Here is a 14,591-nt window from a genome sequence, read left to right on the forward strand (position 1 = left end):
ATTACTAAAGAATAAACGACAGGAACCCCACAATGTTTATATTGTTTGTAGATTGATACACAGGACCGGTGCTCCGGAAGGGTAAGCAGATCCTGCTCCACATGTGGCACCCGTCGTGTGGCTTATGTGATAACAAATCTGGTAAATAGTCTTATTCGGTAGGTCACAGTCATGGAAGGGAAGGGTTTTATTGTTACGAAGTAAAAAACATATCAAATATCATTTGTGAAACGGTTATTCCATAACGGTCAACCAACTCGTGATGACGTCTGAAAATTTACGAAGATGATGAGTTCAACTTCAATTTTTGGAACTATTGGTTCCTTGTGAGCAGCAACCTTCTATCAATAAAATCATGATAGAAAATGCAAGCACAGGGAAAAAACGAGATACTATTCATCATCGCAACAATATCTATCGTATTATTGTAAAGCTGTTTTTTTAATAGAACAGGAATAAGAGAAATTGGACTTTTAATAATGTTAAAATTGAAATATTTAATTACTTAAACTTAAAATAGTACCATATGTAATTAAATGTATTTTCCAATGTAGGATTAAATTACATGAGTGAACTTTGAACAAAAATATGACGAAGATGCAAACAGTATATGTCAGAATCAAATTACTTGTTACATTTAAATCCATTGACGTTTTTGTAAATTTTTAGAATAAGTGTGTAAACAATTTCTTGCACTGTTACCTGACAAGATATTTCAGTTATTAAGGAAATAAAAGAGGGGTATAGTATTAGGAAGCCATTTTGAATTTTTTTGTTTGTTATTATGGCGAAATCTATGAATAACGCTCAAACACCACTTTTGTGACAACTATGTTGTCTTCAGCCTGAAATAAAATGGAAATGTACCGAATGTAAATTATTGATGTGTGATAATTGTAAAACCACCGTTCATTCTCGGATTAAAACTGCAAAAAAGCATAAAATCGTCACTATCCAAGAGGCAAGCAAAGCTCTTTACAATTCAGAGGTATTTTCTCCCGTCTTTAACACATGTACAACTAATCTGCCTGGAATCCACAAACTGATTTGTGGCGCTGATGACATAATTTTCTACATGAGTATCATGAACAGGCCGGTATATTATTTTGTAAAAGCAAAGTTATTTAAAGGTTCCTTACAAGTATTACAAAATATGGACATTGCATGTACAGATTTTGCTATCAGTCTCATAGAAGAAATTTTATTCACTCCGCTACCTGGAACAAGACTAATTGCAATGTCAACCACTACTATGAATACGGAGACTGTACTAAATATGTCCCCGATGTTAATATTGGCAGTTCACATGAGTCAACATGGCGAACTATTAATAGGTCTTCGAGACAATGGCCAAAAGTTCCCTCTAACTGATTTTAGTAAAAGACAAATAGCTGTTTTCGGGACGGATTATAAACATAAGAAAATAGTTGAGCGAAACGATACAGGTGAAAGGTTATTTAATTATGCGAAGAGAATAACAACGGATTCAGTAAATAACATTTACGTTATAGACTTTGATGATAAGGAGCGTGGAAGAATAGTGAGCATAGACAGGAATGGCCGTAAGCGATTTGTTTACAATGGATGCGAGTTTTTCAATACAAAAAAAGCAGTCTTTAATCCCAGGGATATAGAAGTGACATCACAGGGTACGGTAATAATAGCAGACACAAAATATCATGCTTTACATGTTCTTAATGTAAATGGAGAACTAATAGGACTACAGATCACAAAGAACCTGAATATTTTTTTATATCCATATAGCTTGAGTATAAATAATGAAGGATTTCTGTTGATTGGATCCAACGTTAACAAAAACGCAAAGATATATGCTGTGAAGTTATTACTGTAAAATTATAGCAAATATGAATTATGCTAATATTTCTTCTTATTTTAAAATATTTGCGTAGTATTTAATTAAGAAAACTTGAGTAAGAATTTTTGTAATGAACAGTTCTAACCTATACATTTTTAAGCAAGGATTGCTTAAATATGCTGCAACATTATGTGCCATATGACCACACAGGACAATTACTAGTATACCATTTCCTAATTGACTTTGCTGTTTGACAAGACAACAAGAGTATTATTTGTCGAAGAGTCATAAATGATTGAAAAAGAAAATTCCGACATTTCCAAATGTCAATGATGTCACTACAGCTGATTAAAAGTATTTGTTCCCATGGAAAATATATTTTTTTACTTGGGTTCTTCTTATATTCCAATGGGATTTCAAGAGAAGCTCAAAACCTTTTTAATGTAAAACAAACAAAAAAATTATCTTTTTTATTTCTGTCCTTGAGTTGACATCAAATCTATGTCGGTAGTCAGTCCAGTAGTTAGCTGACATGAATTACCATTGATATGGTCATTATACTGAATTAACATGTTCTTGTCCAGAATATGCATTTAACTTTATGATTAGTAGCCATCCATCATCATTGAAGTTAAAATAACATCTTGCATTACTGATTTTCAAAATCTTTGCATTCTTAAAGTGAAGTTCAAGTCCCAATTTCTTGAAACGTGATGACGATTGATGCAAATAAAAATGATATAAAATTTTGTCCTTTGCAATTAGTAATTTTGCTTTAACATGAAATAAGGATATATTGTATAATAACCAGCGTGCATGAAAGAACGGATATGTGAAATGAAAAAGAAAAAGATATGGTCTAATTGTTTATTGAAAATAAAACAATGAACGCATCAACACATTCGCAAATTTACTCTCAACATGAACGCTTTAAGCTTGTTTAAAAGAGACTAATTATAACATAGCTTGCTAGTATAAAGACTTATTTGTTAACCTTGTTGAAATGTGTTTTTTAACCTGGTATTCATGATGAATTTATATTCATACGTAGTTTTACACTAGTAGTTTTGGCGTCCTTTATAGCATGTTGTTCGGTTTGAGCCAAAGGATCCGTGTTGAAGGCCGTACATAGACCTATAATGGTTTACTTTTATAAATTGTTATTTGGATGGAGAGTTATCTCATTGGCACTCACACCACATCTTCCTTTATCTATTAGGGTATAGGACATAGGGTTTATTGTTTACTCTAAGGTGTTCAAATTCTAATATAATTTCTTAACCTTGATAATTGTTTCGGTATTGTTTTGGCAGAATTCAATTACTCTCATGCATGAGAAAATACATATTTGAAGTCATATAATAATATATATTTAGAAATGACTAATTAGATAATATGTATTCTTGTTCATAAGGAAGTACAACATGCAATCGGCGTCTATTTAGAAAAATATCTAAAAACTTTTTGTTTGTACAAGACCCGTTACTGTTTTCGGAACGGATATTAAGTGGAAATCATCATTTTAATATGGCGACATTTAATAGTGAAGCACAAACACCACTCGTGTGTCAACTCTGTAGTATTCACCGAGTAATAAAATGGAAATGTACTGAATGTGAATTGTTGATGTGTGATAATTGTAAAACCGCCGTTCATTCTCGGATTAAGACTGCAGACACACATAACATTATCAAAATCCAAGAGGTATGTAACGACCTTTCAGAGCGTCTAAAGACTCTTCACATATCCGAGGTATTTTCGTCCGTCTTCAATACATATACATCTGGTGTAGGAGCAGTCCACAAACTGATATGCTGCTCAGATGATATAATTTATTTCATGAATAACGTTGACTGGCAGGTGTGTCATTTTATAAAGGCAAAATTATTAAAAGCTTCCTTTCAAATATTACAAAAAATGGACATTAAGTGTGCCGATTTTGCTATCAGCATTAAGGATGAAATACTATTTGCTCCGCTACCCGGAAACAAACTGTTTTCGATTACAACAACAACAATGAAAACGACGCCTGTATTGGATGTTTCCCCAAACAAAATATTGGCAATTCACTTGAGTAAACATAATGAACTTCTAATTAGTCTTCGAGACAGTGGACAAAGGTTTCCAGTAACAGATTCCAGCACAAGACAAGTTGTTGTTTTCGGGACTAATTATAAACATAGATCAACATTAGAGCGTGACAGTGCTGGGAATAAGTTATTTAATTATGTTAAAAGAATCACAACTGATTCGGAAAAAAACATTTACGTAGTTGACTGGTTTGATGACGATGATAGAGGAAGAATAGTGAGCATAGACAGAAATTATCGAAAAAGATTTGTCTATACCGGATCAACATTTTTCAACACACAGGAATCACCCTTTAATCCTGAGGATATTGTAGTAACATCGAGGGATACGACAATAATTTCAGACTGTAGAAATAATGCTTTACATGCTCTAAATACTAAGGGAGAATTATTAGGACTACAGATTACAAGGAACTTGAATGTGTTGTATCCACACAGCTTGAGTATAGACGATGAGGGGTTTCTTTTGATTGGATCCAGCATAAACAAAGACGCTCAGATACATATTGTAAAATTATCAGTTTAACAACGTGTTGGAAATTTTGATATATTATTTTATCGAAATATTGGCTTTGAACAACAAAATGGTTTTACTTCGTGTTTTAATGACAAGACATCATTGAGGTGTACAAACAACAATACTAAAGTATACCATTTTCATATTACCAACTTTTGCCTCCGGGTTCTAAAATTATTCGACAGGTTACTTACTGTAGTAGGACGTCCTGGTCCTCGGTCAATTACGGGTAACCTAAAAAAGTAAATTCAAATACTGTGGATTCATTTGTTTCGTTAGTATCAACTTTCGTGGATTATTGAACTAGTACACATTTTGATTAAGGCGCCTGCTGAGGTGAACCTGCGGGATTTTCTCGTTACATGGAAGTCCCATTTGCCCTACTGCTTTTTACAGCTCTTTTGTCGGGTTCCCAATTTCCATTCTCAGTTTTATATGTAGTCTTAAATAGTCCTAAATACGGCAGATTAGTATTGAGCGGGGTTTTATTTACAAAAAAAGTTACAGTTTCTTTATTTTGGGAACCATGTGGCGCAGACTTATTTGACATTGATACAATAGTAATAATGACAAACACAGAATTTACCAAAAAAAATATAATTTGTCATCAGTCCATGGTCCTGGATAGAGATGTAATATTTCTCATAGTATTATGTGTCTTATCTCCCTTTGTCCAGATGATTGGTATAAAATGTATAGAGTAAGGGTATATGTATCATACAATTGTTCGAAATTACAATTTTAAATGGCCAGTCAATAAAATAATCAACTGGATGGAAATAACTTTATTATTAATGGTAGATGATTCTAACAAAACAAATAAAAATATTCGTCTGTACAACACATACACATACATACATGTACAGAATAGCTATATTTTTTGTGCAATTCTGTGATCAAATATAACAAAACTTATATACAGAAATAAAATAATGTTTTATTCGTTTTCGGTGTTCCATACAAATCAGTTTTATAATACAAAACAGCAAGCAAAATATAAACTAGCTGATATAATTTTATAGCCGACGGACAAATAAAGCATCGGTTCAAGGTAAGAAGTCTGTCACATGTATACAGTGGTTACCGTTATCTGTTGACTGTTCAAGGTAAGAAGTCTGTCACATGTATACAGTGGTTGTCGTTAGCTGTTGACTGTCCAAGGTAAAAAGTCTGTCACATGTATACAGTGGTTACCGTTATCTGTTGACTGTTCAAGGTAAGAAGTCTGTCACATGTATACAGTGGTTGTCGTTAGCTGTTGACTGTTCAAGGTAAGAAGTCTGTCACATGTATACAGTGGTTACCGTTATCTGTTGACTGTTCAAGGTAAAAAGTCTGTCACATGTATACAGTGGTTGTCGTTAGCTGTTGACTGTTCAAGGTAAGAAGTCTGTCACATGTATACAGTGGTTGTCGTTAGCTGTTGACTGTCCAAGGTAAAAAGTCTGTCACATGTATACAGTGGTTGTCGTTATCTGTTGACTGTTCAAGGTAAGAAGTCTGTCACATGTATACAGTGGTTGTCGTTAGCTGTTGACTGTCCAAGGTAAAAAGTCTGTCACATGTATACAGTGGTTACCGTTATCTGTTGACTGTTCAAGGTAAGAAGTCTGTCACATGTATACAGTGGTTGTCGTTAGCTGTTGACTGTTCAAGGTAAGAAGTCTGTCACATGTATACAGTGGTTGTCGTTAGCTGTTGACTGTCCAAGGTAAAAAGTCTGTCACATGTATACAGTGGTTGTCGTTAGCTGTTGACTGTTCAAGGTAAGAAGTCTGTCACATGTATACAGTGGTTGTCGTTAGCTGTTGACTGACATTATTGTTTTTTGTTTTTTGGTTTGTAAAGAATCAGACCTGGATATTTTCAATCCGCGTTTATCATAGGCTAGATATAACGTACAGATATTTATGATGCCATCCGTAAATAAAACACGAAGCTGTAATCGTTATAGCAAAACTTAATATACAATTAAATAACTCATTAAAGCAATTCTTCTTATATGAATACACAGACTATGAGATCATTTATACTTAGATACACAAAATTTAAGTTTTATCTATACTATTTAAAAGTCTTTGCAGTACAAGTTTCGATAGAATCAAAATTTACATACCATCAACTTTTCCAGTTGTGGATGACATTCAAAAAGAAAGCTTCAAACTTAGATACCCATTGGTGACCTACGGCTGTTAGCTGCTCTTTTGTAGTGTTGTTGTGTCTTTGACATATTCCCCATTTCCATTTTCAATTTTATGATATGTATAGATATCGTTTGTCATGTGAGATTTTATATATTAACTTATTTAGTATCATTTTGGAAAATATTTGACAAATTTTACGGTTTAGTGTTCTTATTAATTTTGATTTTATCAATTTTCGTACACAATCTTGTTTATTTATAAACATAACATTTGACAATGTTTCAGGTCAAGTTAGGATTATTTTTGAACAATTAATGATGAAATCTTAGTTTGTTTCCTGACCAATTTCTGGTAATGAGATTTTGTCAGTTTCCGTATACAGTCATGTTTTTGGGGTTGCAAGTATAATAACATATGACTAATTGCTCGGCTTCCTTATTTTCGGAGATTTTATGATACAACCTTAGTTTTTACTCAACATCCTAATTTCTGGTTTCGAAACTTTGTCAGTTTCCTTTACAATTATTATGTTTTTTTATGTTTCACATATAGTTATATTGCAATAACAGATTTTGAACATGGATTGAAAATTGACATCTAGAAAGGTGATAATTTTACAATTCGGTATATGCCTCGTTTCTATGACTTTATACTTTTCGAAAGGTATAAAGAAGGCTGTGAAAATTGCAAAATTTGGTTGAATAGATTTAGATTTTTAATTGGTGGTCTGATACACAAAAAGACGCTTAAAATTAAATCCGTAAGAAGATGACAGAAACTATTAGTAAAACCCTTTCCTCCATAATGACGCCTTTTGACGCCACCCCCTTTACTCCATAATGACGCCTTTTGACGCCTGTGTAGTACCTCAGTTGAAACACTTCGACTACAAAGTGTCTGCAGTTGACTTAATAAAGTTTGTATCCAATATGAAAAGGAATATCATAGGAATATCTGACTTAAATTTATTTGATGAAATAGTTGTTTTTCACAATGCTTTAATACTTCAAATCATAAGTTCAGCATTTTATCAAAAAAATCCTATGCGAATCAAGTATGCAAAAAAAAAAATTTCAATGGAGGAAAGGGTTAACATATGCTTGAAAAAACAACCTTTTCTTTTTTCTGTTGTAGAGAAAACTTCAACTAGTTCAATTATTGCCATATTATCACAATTGATAAGTTTGTCAAATGTTTAAAAATAAACGAAACACTACATAATGAAAAGCAAAGAGTTTATCATTCATTCGATTTGTGACACTTTGTGCCAAAAAATAAATATGTGATTCGACACGAAATATTAATGTATCTATCTATGGCACTCCGTGTATGACATTCTGCACACTAATGTTCAGAAGTGCTAGTATAACATCGAAACTATAAAACGACTCCTTGTAGGTGTTAATTGCCATATGTTACTGTGTTTGACAAATTTCAATGTTCGTGTCTCATTTTGAAATCAATTATAAATAAGTAAAAGTTGGAAATAACAGAAATGACCACTAGTTCATGATCTGAAAAACAATTTTACATTGTTCGTGATTATTTTTTACACAACAAGCAGTACAAAAAGAGACGTGGGACATAAACATATAATAGTCTTGTTAGTCGAAAAAAACGAAAAGGAAAAAAGCCGAAAAGAAGACAAGATCCAAAAAACATTACGTAGGAAAACTAAACATTGAGCAACACGAACCAGCTAAAAAAGAGAGGATACACTCAGGTGTCCCGGAATGATTAGCAGTATGTTTTTGTTTCCATTACGATAAATAAATGAAAAATATGACAATAATGAGAAAGGCTAATCGTTAATTGCCAGTGCATTATGGTTACCAAAGCACATATGTACCTCCGTTTTCAATGTGAAAAAGCGTCCACATGATCACACTAGACAACACGACTTTGTGTCCACTTGTTAATTAATAGGAGAATTTTCCAAACCTGTAAACTGTGTTTATGGAAAGCGACTGCGGTTAACAGGCATACAGCATTGCTATTTTGTGTATTTTGTTGATTTGTTTGGTAAAGTAAGATTCGGTAAGGATAGTTTAAAGCTGACGCTTAAAAGAACAGTTTAATTTATGAGAGTACGATACAAAAATTTGTTGGACAAATTACTAGCTTCCTTTTTGTGGTATATAAGTGTGTGGATCCTGTTTTCAATTATTTATCGAACAATATTAACAATGATCATAATTATGCAAGGAAGGAAAACCATAGCAAGTGGCCACTTTTAAAAAAAATCTTCAATATGGCGACATCCATAAGTAAAACACGAACACAACTTTCGTGTCAACTGTGTAGTATTCAGCAAATAATAAAATGGAAATGTATTGACTGTGGTTTATTGATGTGTGATAAATGCAAAACCATTCATTCTCGGATTAAGACTGCCGAAAAACATAGCATTATCACTGTCCACGAGGTAGATATTGACCTATTAGAGCGTCTTACGGCTCTTCACATTTCAGAGGTATTTACTACCGTTATGAGTGCATATTCAACTGATGTGTCGGGAATTCATAAATTGATTTTCTGCTCTGATGATATCATTTACTTTATGGAAAGTACTTTTGGACAGATGTATCGTTTTATCAAAGCTAAATTATTGAAAGATTCATTAAACAAATTACAAGAACTTGACATTAAATGTGTGGATTTTGCTATCAGTATTAAAGATCAAATACTATATTGTCCTCCACCATATACCAAACTTAAAGCGACGTCAACTGCTACTATGAAAACCAAGACGACTTTGAACATGTCCCCCATGTTAATTTTAGCAATTCATTTAAGTCAACATGGTGAACTTTTACTTGGTCTTCAGGAACAAGGCCCACGGTTCCCAGTACGTAATTATAGTACAAGACAAGTAGCTGTTTTCGGATCCGATTATAAACATAGATCAACATTTGAGAAGGATGCTACAGGGGAAAAGTTATTTTATTACGCGAGAAGAATCGCAACAGATTCAACCAATAGTATTTACGTAATTGATTGGATTAATGATAATGAAAGGGGAAGAATAGTGAGCGTAGACAGAAATGGTCGTAAGCGATTTGTTTACAACGGAAGCTCAACTTTAAATATACATGAAGCAGTCTTCAATCCCATGGATATTGTAGTGACATCGCAAGATACAGCAATAATATCCGACCGTCACATTCACGCTTTACATGCTCTTAGTGCGCATGGAGATTTAATAGGACTACAAAACACAAGAACCTTTGATATTGAATTTCCTTACAGTTTAAGTTTAAACAATGAAGGATATCTTTTGATAGGACCCGGAATAAACAAAAAAGCGAAGATACATGTTGTAAAATTATTACAATAGCAATATTACAACGTTTACTGTCATATTTGTTGCTTATTCTTTAGTTTTCTATGTTGTGTCATGTGTACTATTGCTTGTCTGTTTGTTTTTTTCATTTTTAGCCATAGATATAGAAAGATGTGGTGTGAGTACCAATGAGACAACTCTTCATACACAATTTTTAAAAGTAAACCATTATAGGTCAATGTACGGTCTTCAACACGGAGCCTTGACATTTATATGTGTTTCTCGATTCTCGTTTTTTATATAGATTAAACCGTTGGTTTTCCCGTTTGAATTGTTTTACACTAGTAATTTTGGGCTCTTTATAGCTTGTTGTTCGGTGTGAGCCAAGGCTCTGTGTTGAAGACCGTACATTTACTTATAATGGTATACTAAATTTAAAAACGCCAAATGCCATTTAAACTGTTTATCCTTACTAAACAAATTGTTATTTCCCTTGAGTTTCAAAGAGACATTTAATCCAAATAAAAGAACTTGCTGTTAAGTTTTTATGAATAGTTTAAGTGCATCATTGTCAAGTTGAACTAAATCCAATATGCAGATACTTTTTTTCGCCGTTGCGTAGCTGTCTCATTAACGGATACACTATATTATCTGTCTTTGGCTTATTCTTTATTTATTTGTTTAATGTGCTTGAGCTTTTGAAATTGCCATTTGGTAAGTGACCTTCCGATTTGCATTATTCTTGGAGCTACGTATTTTTGTTATTTTACTTTCTTAGATGTGCATATAACAAACTTAAGCGGACATCCAGAATAGGAGGTTAAGTCTATGTCTATTAAGTAGAAACACATTGGGTTCCCCAACTCCTAAAAAGTAAAAACACTGAACTCCGAGGAAAATTCAAAAAGGAAAGTCCAAAATCTAAAGGTAAAATCAAGTTCGTCATCGAGTCCCTAAAATCAACTAATGACAGATTATCATGTTGGTTTCAATACTCATTTAAATTTCTGAATGCATATTAACAAAACATATAAATAATCGAATTAACAGTTAATATTTTGAAAGAAAAAACATTAACGATTCAACAGGTGAGGTTTAAGACCTCTATCGAAATCGTATGTATAATAAGAAGAATTACCAAACATAGCAATTACACGAACCCAAAAATATCTGTTTAATAACTTTCGTAGAGATTCCCGACTCCCCCTTGGGAAATGTATCTGGATGCTGTATGTATCTCAAATTCATCAAAACACAAGGTGAGGAACAGCAAAGAATAATGTTCAAATAAAAAACCAAGAGCATCAATGAGTACTGATCGTTATTTCTCTTTAAAATCCAACTTAAATATGTGAAATTTTGACGGCTAATATGATTAAAAAAGAGGTATTGACAAATAAAAATTGAAATAAAAAAAACAACGTTATTTCGCTCTTATTTCTCAATTTACAAGCTGAAGTACAGTGACCGGTTCCGTTAAAACCAAAAATTAATGAGTATGTTAACACTTGGCAGTATACCATATGCATTTGTAATTGATTCAAAGTTAGCAATGTTTGTGAAATTCGTTAAGAATATAATTGCATTAGAATGAGACTTTAATTCGTAAATTAATTTTCAAAAATGTGGAAACAGTTTAAACAAATAATGTACAGAAAACTTGTCATTTCCATCTGTTTATTACGGTTTGTTTGTATGGTGAGATATTACACCACTGTTACAGGTTAAGGGAGGATTGGGCGCTCACACGAATATATCACCCCGGCAGTTCTTTATGTGTCTGCATCTAGTGAGAGGTTTTCAATACAGCTGTTGTCATTGGCTGCTGACTGTCATATCGGGTTTTCGTTTATTGATTTGTATTGAATCAGACCGTTTATTTTTTTAATTAATTCGGGCTAATATAAGGCTAGACTATACTATAGTGTTATTAACTGGCTGTTTCTGTATTGGCACTGGTATAGATTCAAGGTTTGCTGTATTGGCCTCGAGACCCGTAGGGTCGAGGGCCAATACAGCTGACCGAGAATCTATACCAGTGTCAATACAGAAACAGCCAGTTCATAACACTTTTATTAAATGATTATAAGAGAATTAAAAACCGGAAGTGAACGTCCCGTATTAGCCCATGGGCCAATACAGCTTTATTCCCGCTTTTTTCTGTATTGGCCCTGTTTTTTCCGTTTCAAAACTTTAAGACGTTACAAAACATTGCATATCATTTAACCTGTTTATTTTATGACTTTAGTCTAAAAAATATTATACAAATGTTTTTATGCATAACGATACTTCAAAAGTTAAGTAATGGCGTAAGAAAATTGAAAACCTGAAGTGAACGTCCTGTATTAGCCTTAGGGCTAATACGGCTTTTTTCCCGCTTTTTTCTGTATTGGCCCTGTTTTTTTCCGTATTGGCCCTGTTCAAAGAGCAATATTAAATCTTGATTTATATCGACAGTGGAACGTTTTTAATATTGCACATGCTGATTTATCAGTATTAGGGCTTATTTGCTCGTATCATTTAATAATCAGCTGTACGACATATAAGTACTACCTGTACCTTTTAAAAGTCTTTGTAGTACAAGTTTCGACAAAACAATAATATACATATCATTAATTTTTCCAGTGTTTGATGATTTTTACAAAGAAATTAGGATCAATTATCTAAGTATTCTAATCAAATAATGATAATGTTATCAATATCCGTAGACAACCTTTTGTTATATTCAAAATAACATTTGCCAATATTTCAGTTTTCCTTTTTTCACAAAATTAATTATTAAATATCGTAATATTTTTCCTAGAAAAAATTTATGGTTATAAAATTTTGTCAGTTTCCGTATACAGTTATGGTTGTGGTGTTTCAAGTAGACTTTTAGATGACAAATTGTTGGGTTTCCTATTTCCGGAGATTTTATGACAAAATTTTAGTTTTTGCCTCAACATACTAATTCTTGGTTATGAAACTTTGTCAGTTTCATATACAATTATCATTTTTATGATGTTTGAAATTGCGTTACATAGCTATGTTAAATTTTAACTTGGCTGACTGTAATTATATCAAATATGATAACACACTTAAACTCCCAAACTTTCTGTTGCAATTTTATTGATGCTAAACCTTATTTGCACAGTCTAACTATACTATACAGTCCGCTAAAAGTTAAGCACATCCTAAATATAAATCGCAATATTTTTTTAACTATTGCAAAAAAAATATACATGTTTCGTGTTAAGAATTGCCTATTACATACACTAAGAAAAATCATTACGACCAAAATATAAACACGCAAAGCAACTTTTTATTACAGTTCATTTGCACTTTTTCGAATACACTGTTTCAATTAAATCACCTCCTACTGTCGCGCGTACAGGTGACATTTGACTTTCACCAAGTCACTGTGAATCATGATAATGCGTATGTTATCTGTGACTGAACGTTGACAAGCAATTGACATTTCAAATGCCGGTAGGAACCATAGGAATGATTGACCAACGTCCGGCAGACCTCGTTTAATTACCGATCGCGATGACAGACTGCTTATTAGTCGTGCTAAGGCCAAACCATTTACACCATTGACCTCAAAGTGGTCGTGTTAGTGTTCGAACATTGTTCTGACGACTTCATAGAGGCTAACTAAGAGCACGTCGTGTGGTCAAGGGACCTGCCCTAACAGCCAGGCACAATATAATCAGGTTTTAGATGGCTAATGACCATCGACGCTGGAATATGAACTCTATCAAACATGTCTGAAATGCCATTGGCAGATGTTAATCACAGTGATCCACCTTTGTAAAATCATAGCGATTTAAGAGGAGCAAGTCTTGCTGAATGGAATTTATTTGCTCAACTAAAGATCAGAAGGCTTGTAGAGAATGTGAGACGCCGTGTTATGGAACTGTACCAGAAGAAAGATGATTACACATCCTAATGACTCAAGTATTGACATTAAATTTGCCGAACATTCCAAAGATTAATTGTAGAGACTTTTAAATGATATTGGATGATTAATTGTTGAAAAAAATTAAAATCACAGTGAAACTTAAATTCCGTTTCTGATTTGTGTAATTTTCACTATTTTTATGAACCCAAAATTCAAATCCATAGAACCTGCATAAGTGACTAAACTTAAGTTTATGGTTTGTTTATTGTATATGTTAGCAATATTGCTACATGAATATTTTCTATTTTTCGAAGATAAGCTAATTTTTTTAAATGAAAAAAAACCGATGCAATTTATAAAGGTGGGGCTTAACTTTTAGCGGACTGTATATAAGACACATCTACCGATAATTGTAAAAATCGGTGCCTGTTTAACCATGTGGATGACGATTTATTGGGCACAAATGACTCCTTTCTCCGATGAATAATTACAAAGCTGCATAAAATTAAAAATCGGGGACGATCACACATATAAGAAGTACATCCCATAACGAATATTGGTTACAACAAGCCTTTTTTTCTGCTGTCGAAAAAAAACCTTCGACTGATTCTCTTCATGATTACCAAGATTGTCACATATTTGGAAATAAATGAAACACTGCAACCTTAAACGATGGAAAGCAAAGTGATTTATCATTTCAAACGATATGAACACACAGTGCCTAAAACATGTACATTTATAACTACATAAAGTATTTTATATGTATGGGAATCCATGTGTGACGTTTTGCACATAACAAGATCTGCAGAAGTGCTGATATGATCGAAATCATCAACCGACTCCTTAAATACCATAAAT

At 33.0% G+C, this 14,591-nt stretch overlaps 2 protein-coding genes across 2 annotated transcripts; both read left to right on the plus strand.

The window, feature by feature from the left end:
• Positions 1-3,733: 3,733 nt before the first annotated feature.
• LOC134718234 (uncharacterized) lies at positions 3,734-4,432 on the plus strand. The gene has a single exon (XM_063580727.1). It carries the CDS (start codon positions 3,734-3,736, stop codon positions 4,430-4,432), a length of 699 nt encoding a protein of 232 aa, XP_063436797.1.
• Positions 4,433-9,127: 4,695 nt separating this feature from the next.
• On the plus strand, positions 9,128-9,904 carry LOC134718235 (uncharacterized). Its single transcript, XM_063580729.1, has one exon. It carries the CDS (start codon positions 9,128-9,130, stop codon positions 9,902-9,904), a length of 777 nt encoding a protein of 258 aa, XP_063436799.1.
• Positions 9,905-14,591: the final 4,687 nt, after the last annotated feature.

This window comes from Mytilus trossulus, chromosome 5, assembly GCF_036588685.1.
Source record: "Mytilus trossulus isolate FHL-02 chromosome 5, PNRI_Mtr1.1.1.hap1, whole genome shotgun sequence".
NCBI classification, from domain to species: Eukaryota; Metazoa; Mollusca; class Bivalvia; order Mytilida; family Mytilidae; genus Mytilus; species Mytilus trossulus.

Bases quoted from the DNA above. Each gene is read 5' to 3' on its own strand.
- LOC134718234 (XM_063580727.1), top strand. From the start codon at position 3,734: ATGGACATTAAGTGTGCCGATTTTGCTATCAGCATTAAGGATGAAATA.
- LOC134718235 (XM_063580729.1), top strand. From the start codon at position 9,128: ATGGAAAGTACTTTTGGACAGATGTATCGTTTTATCAAAGCTAAATTA.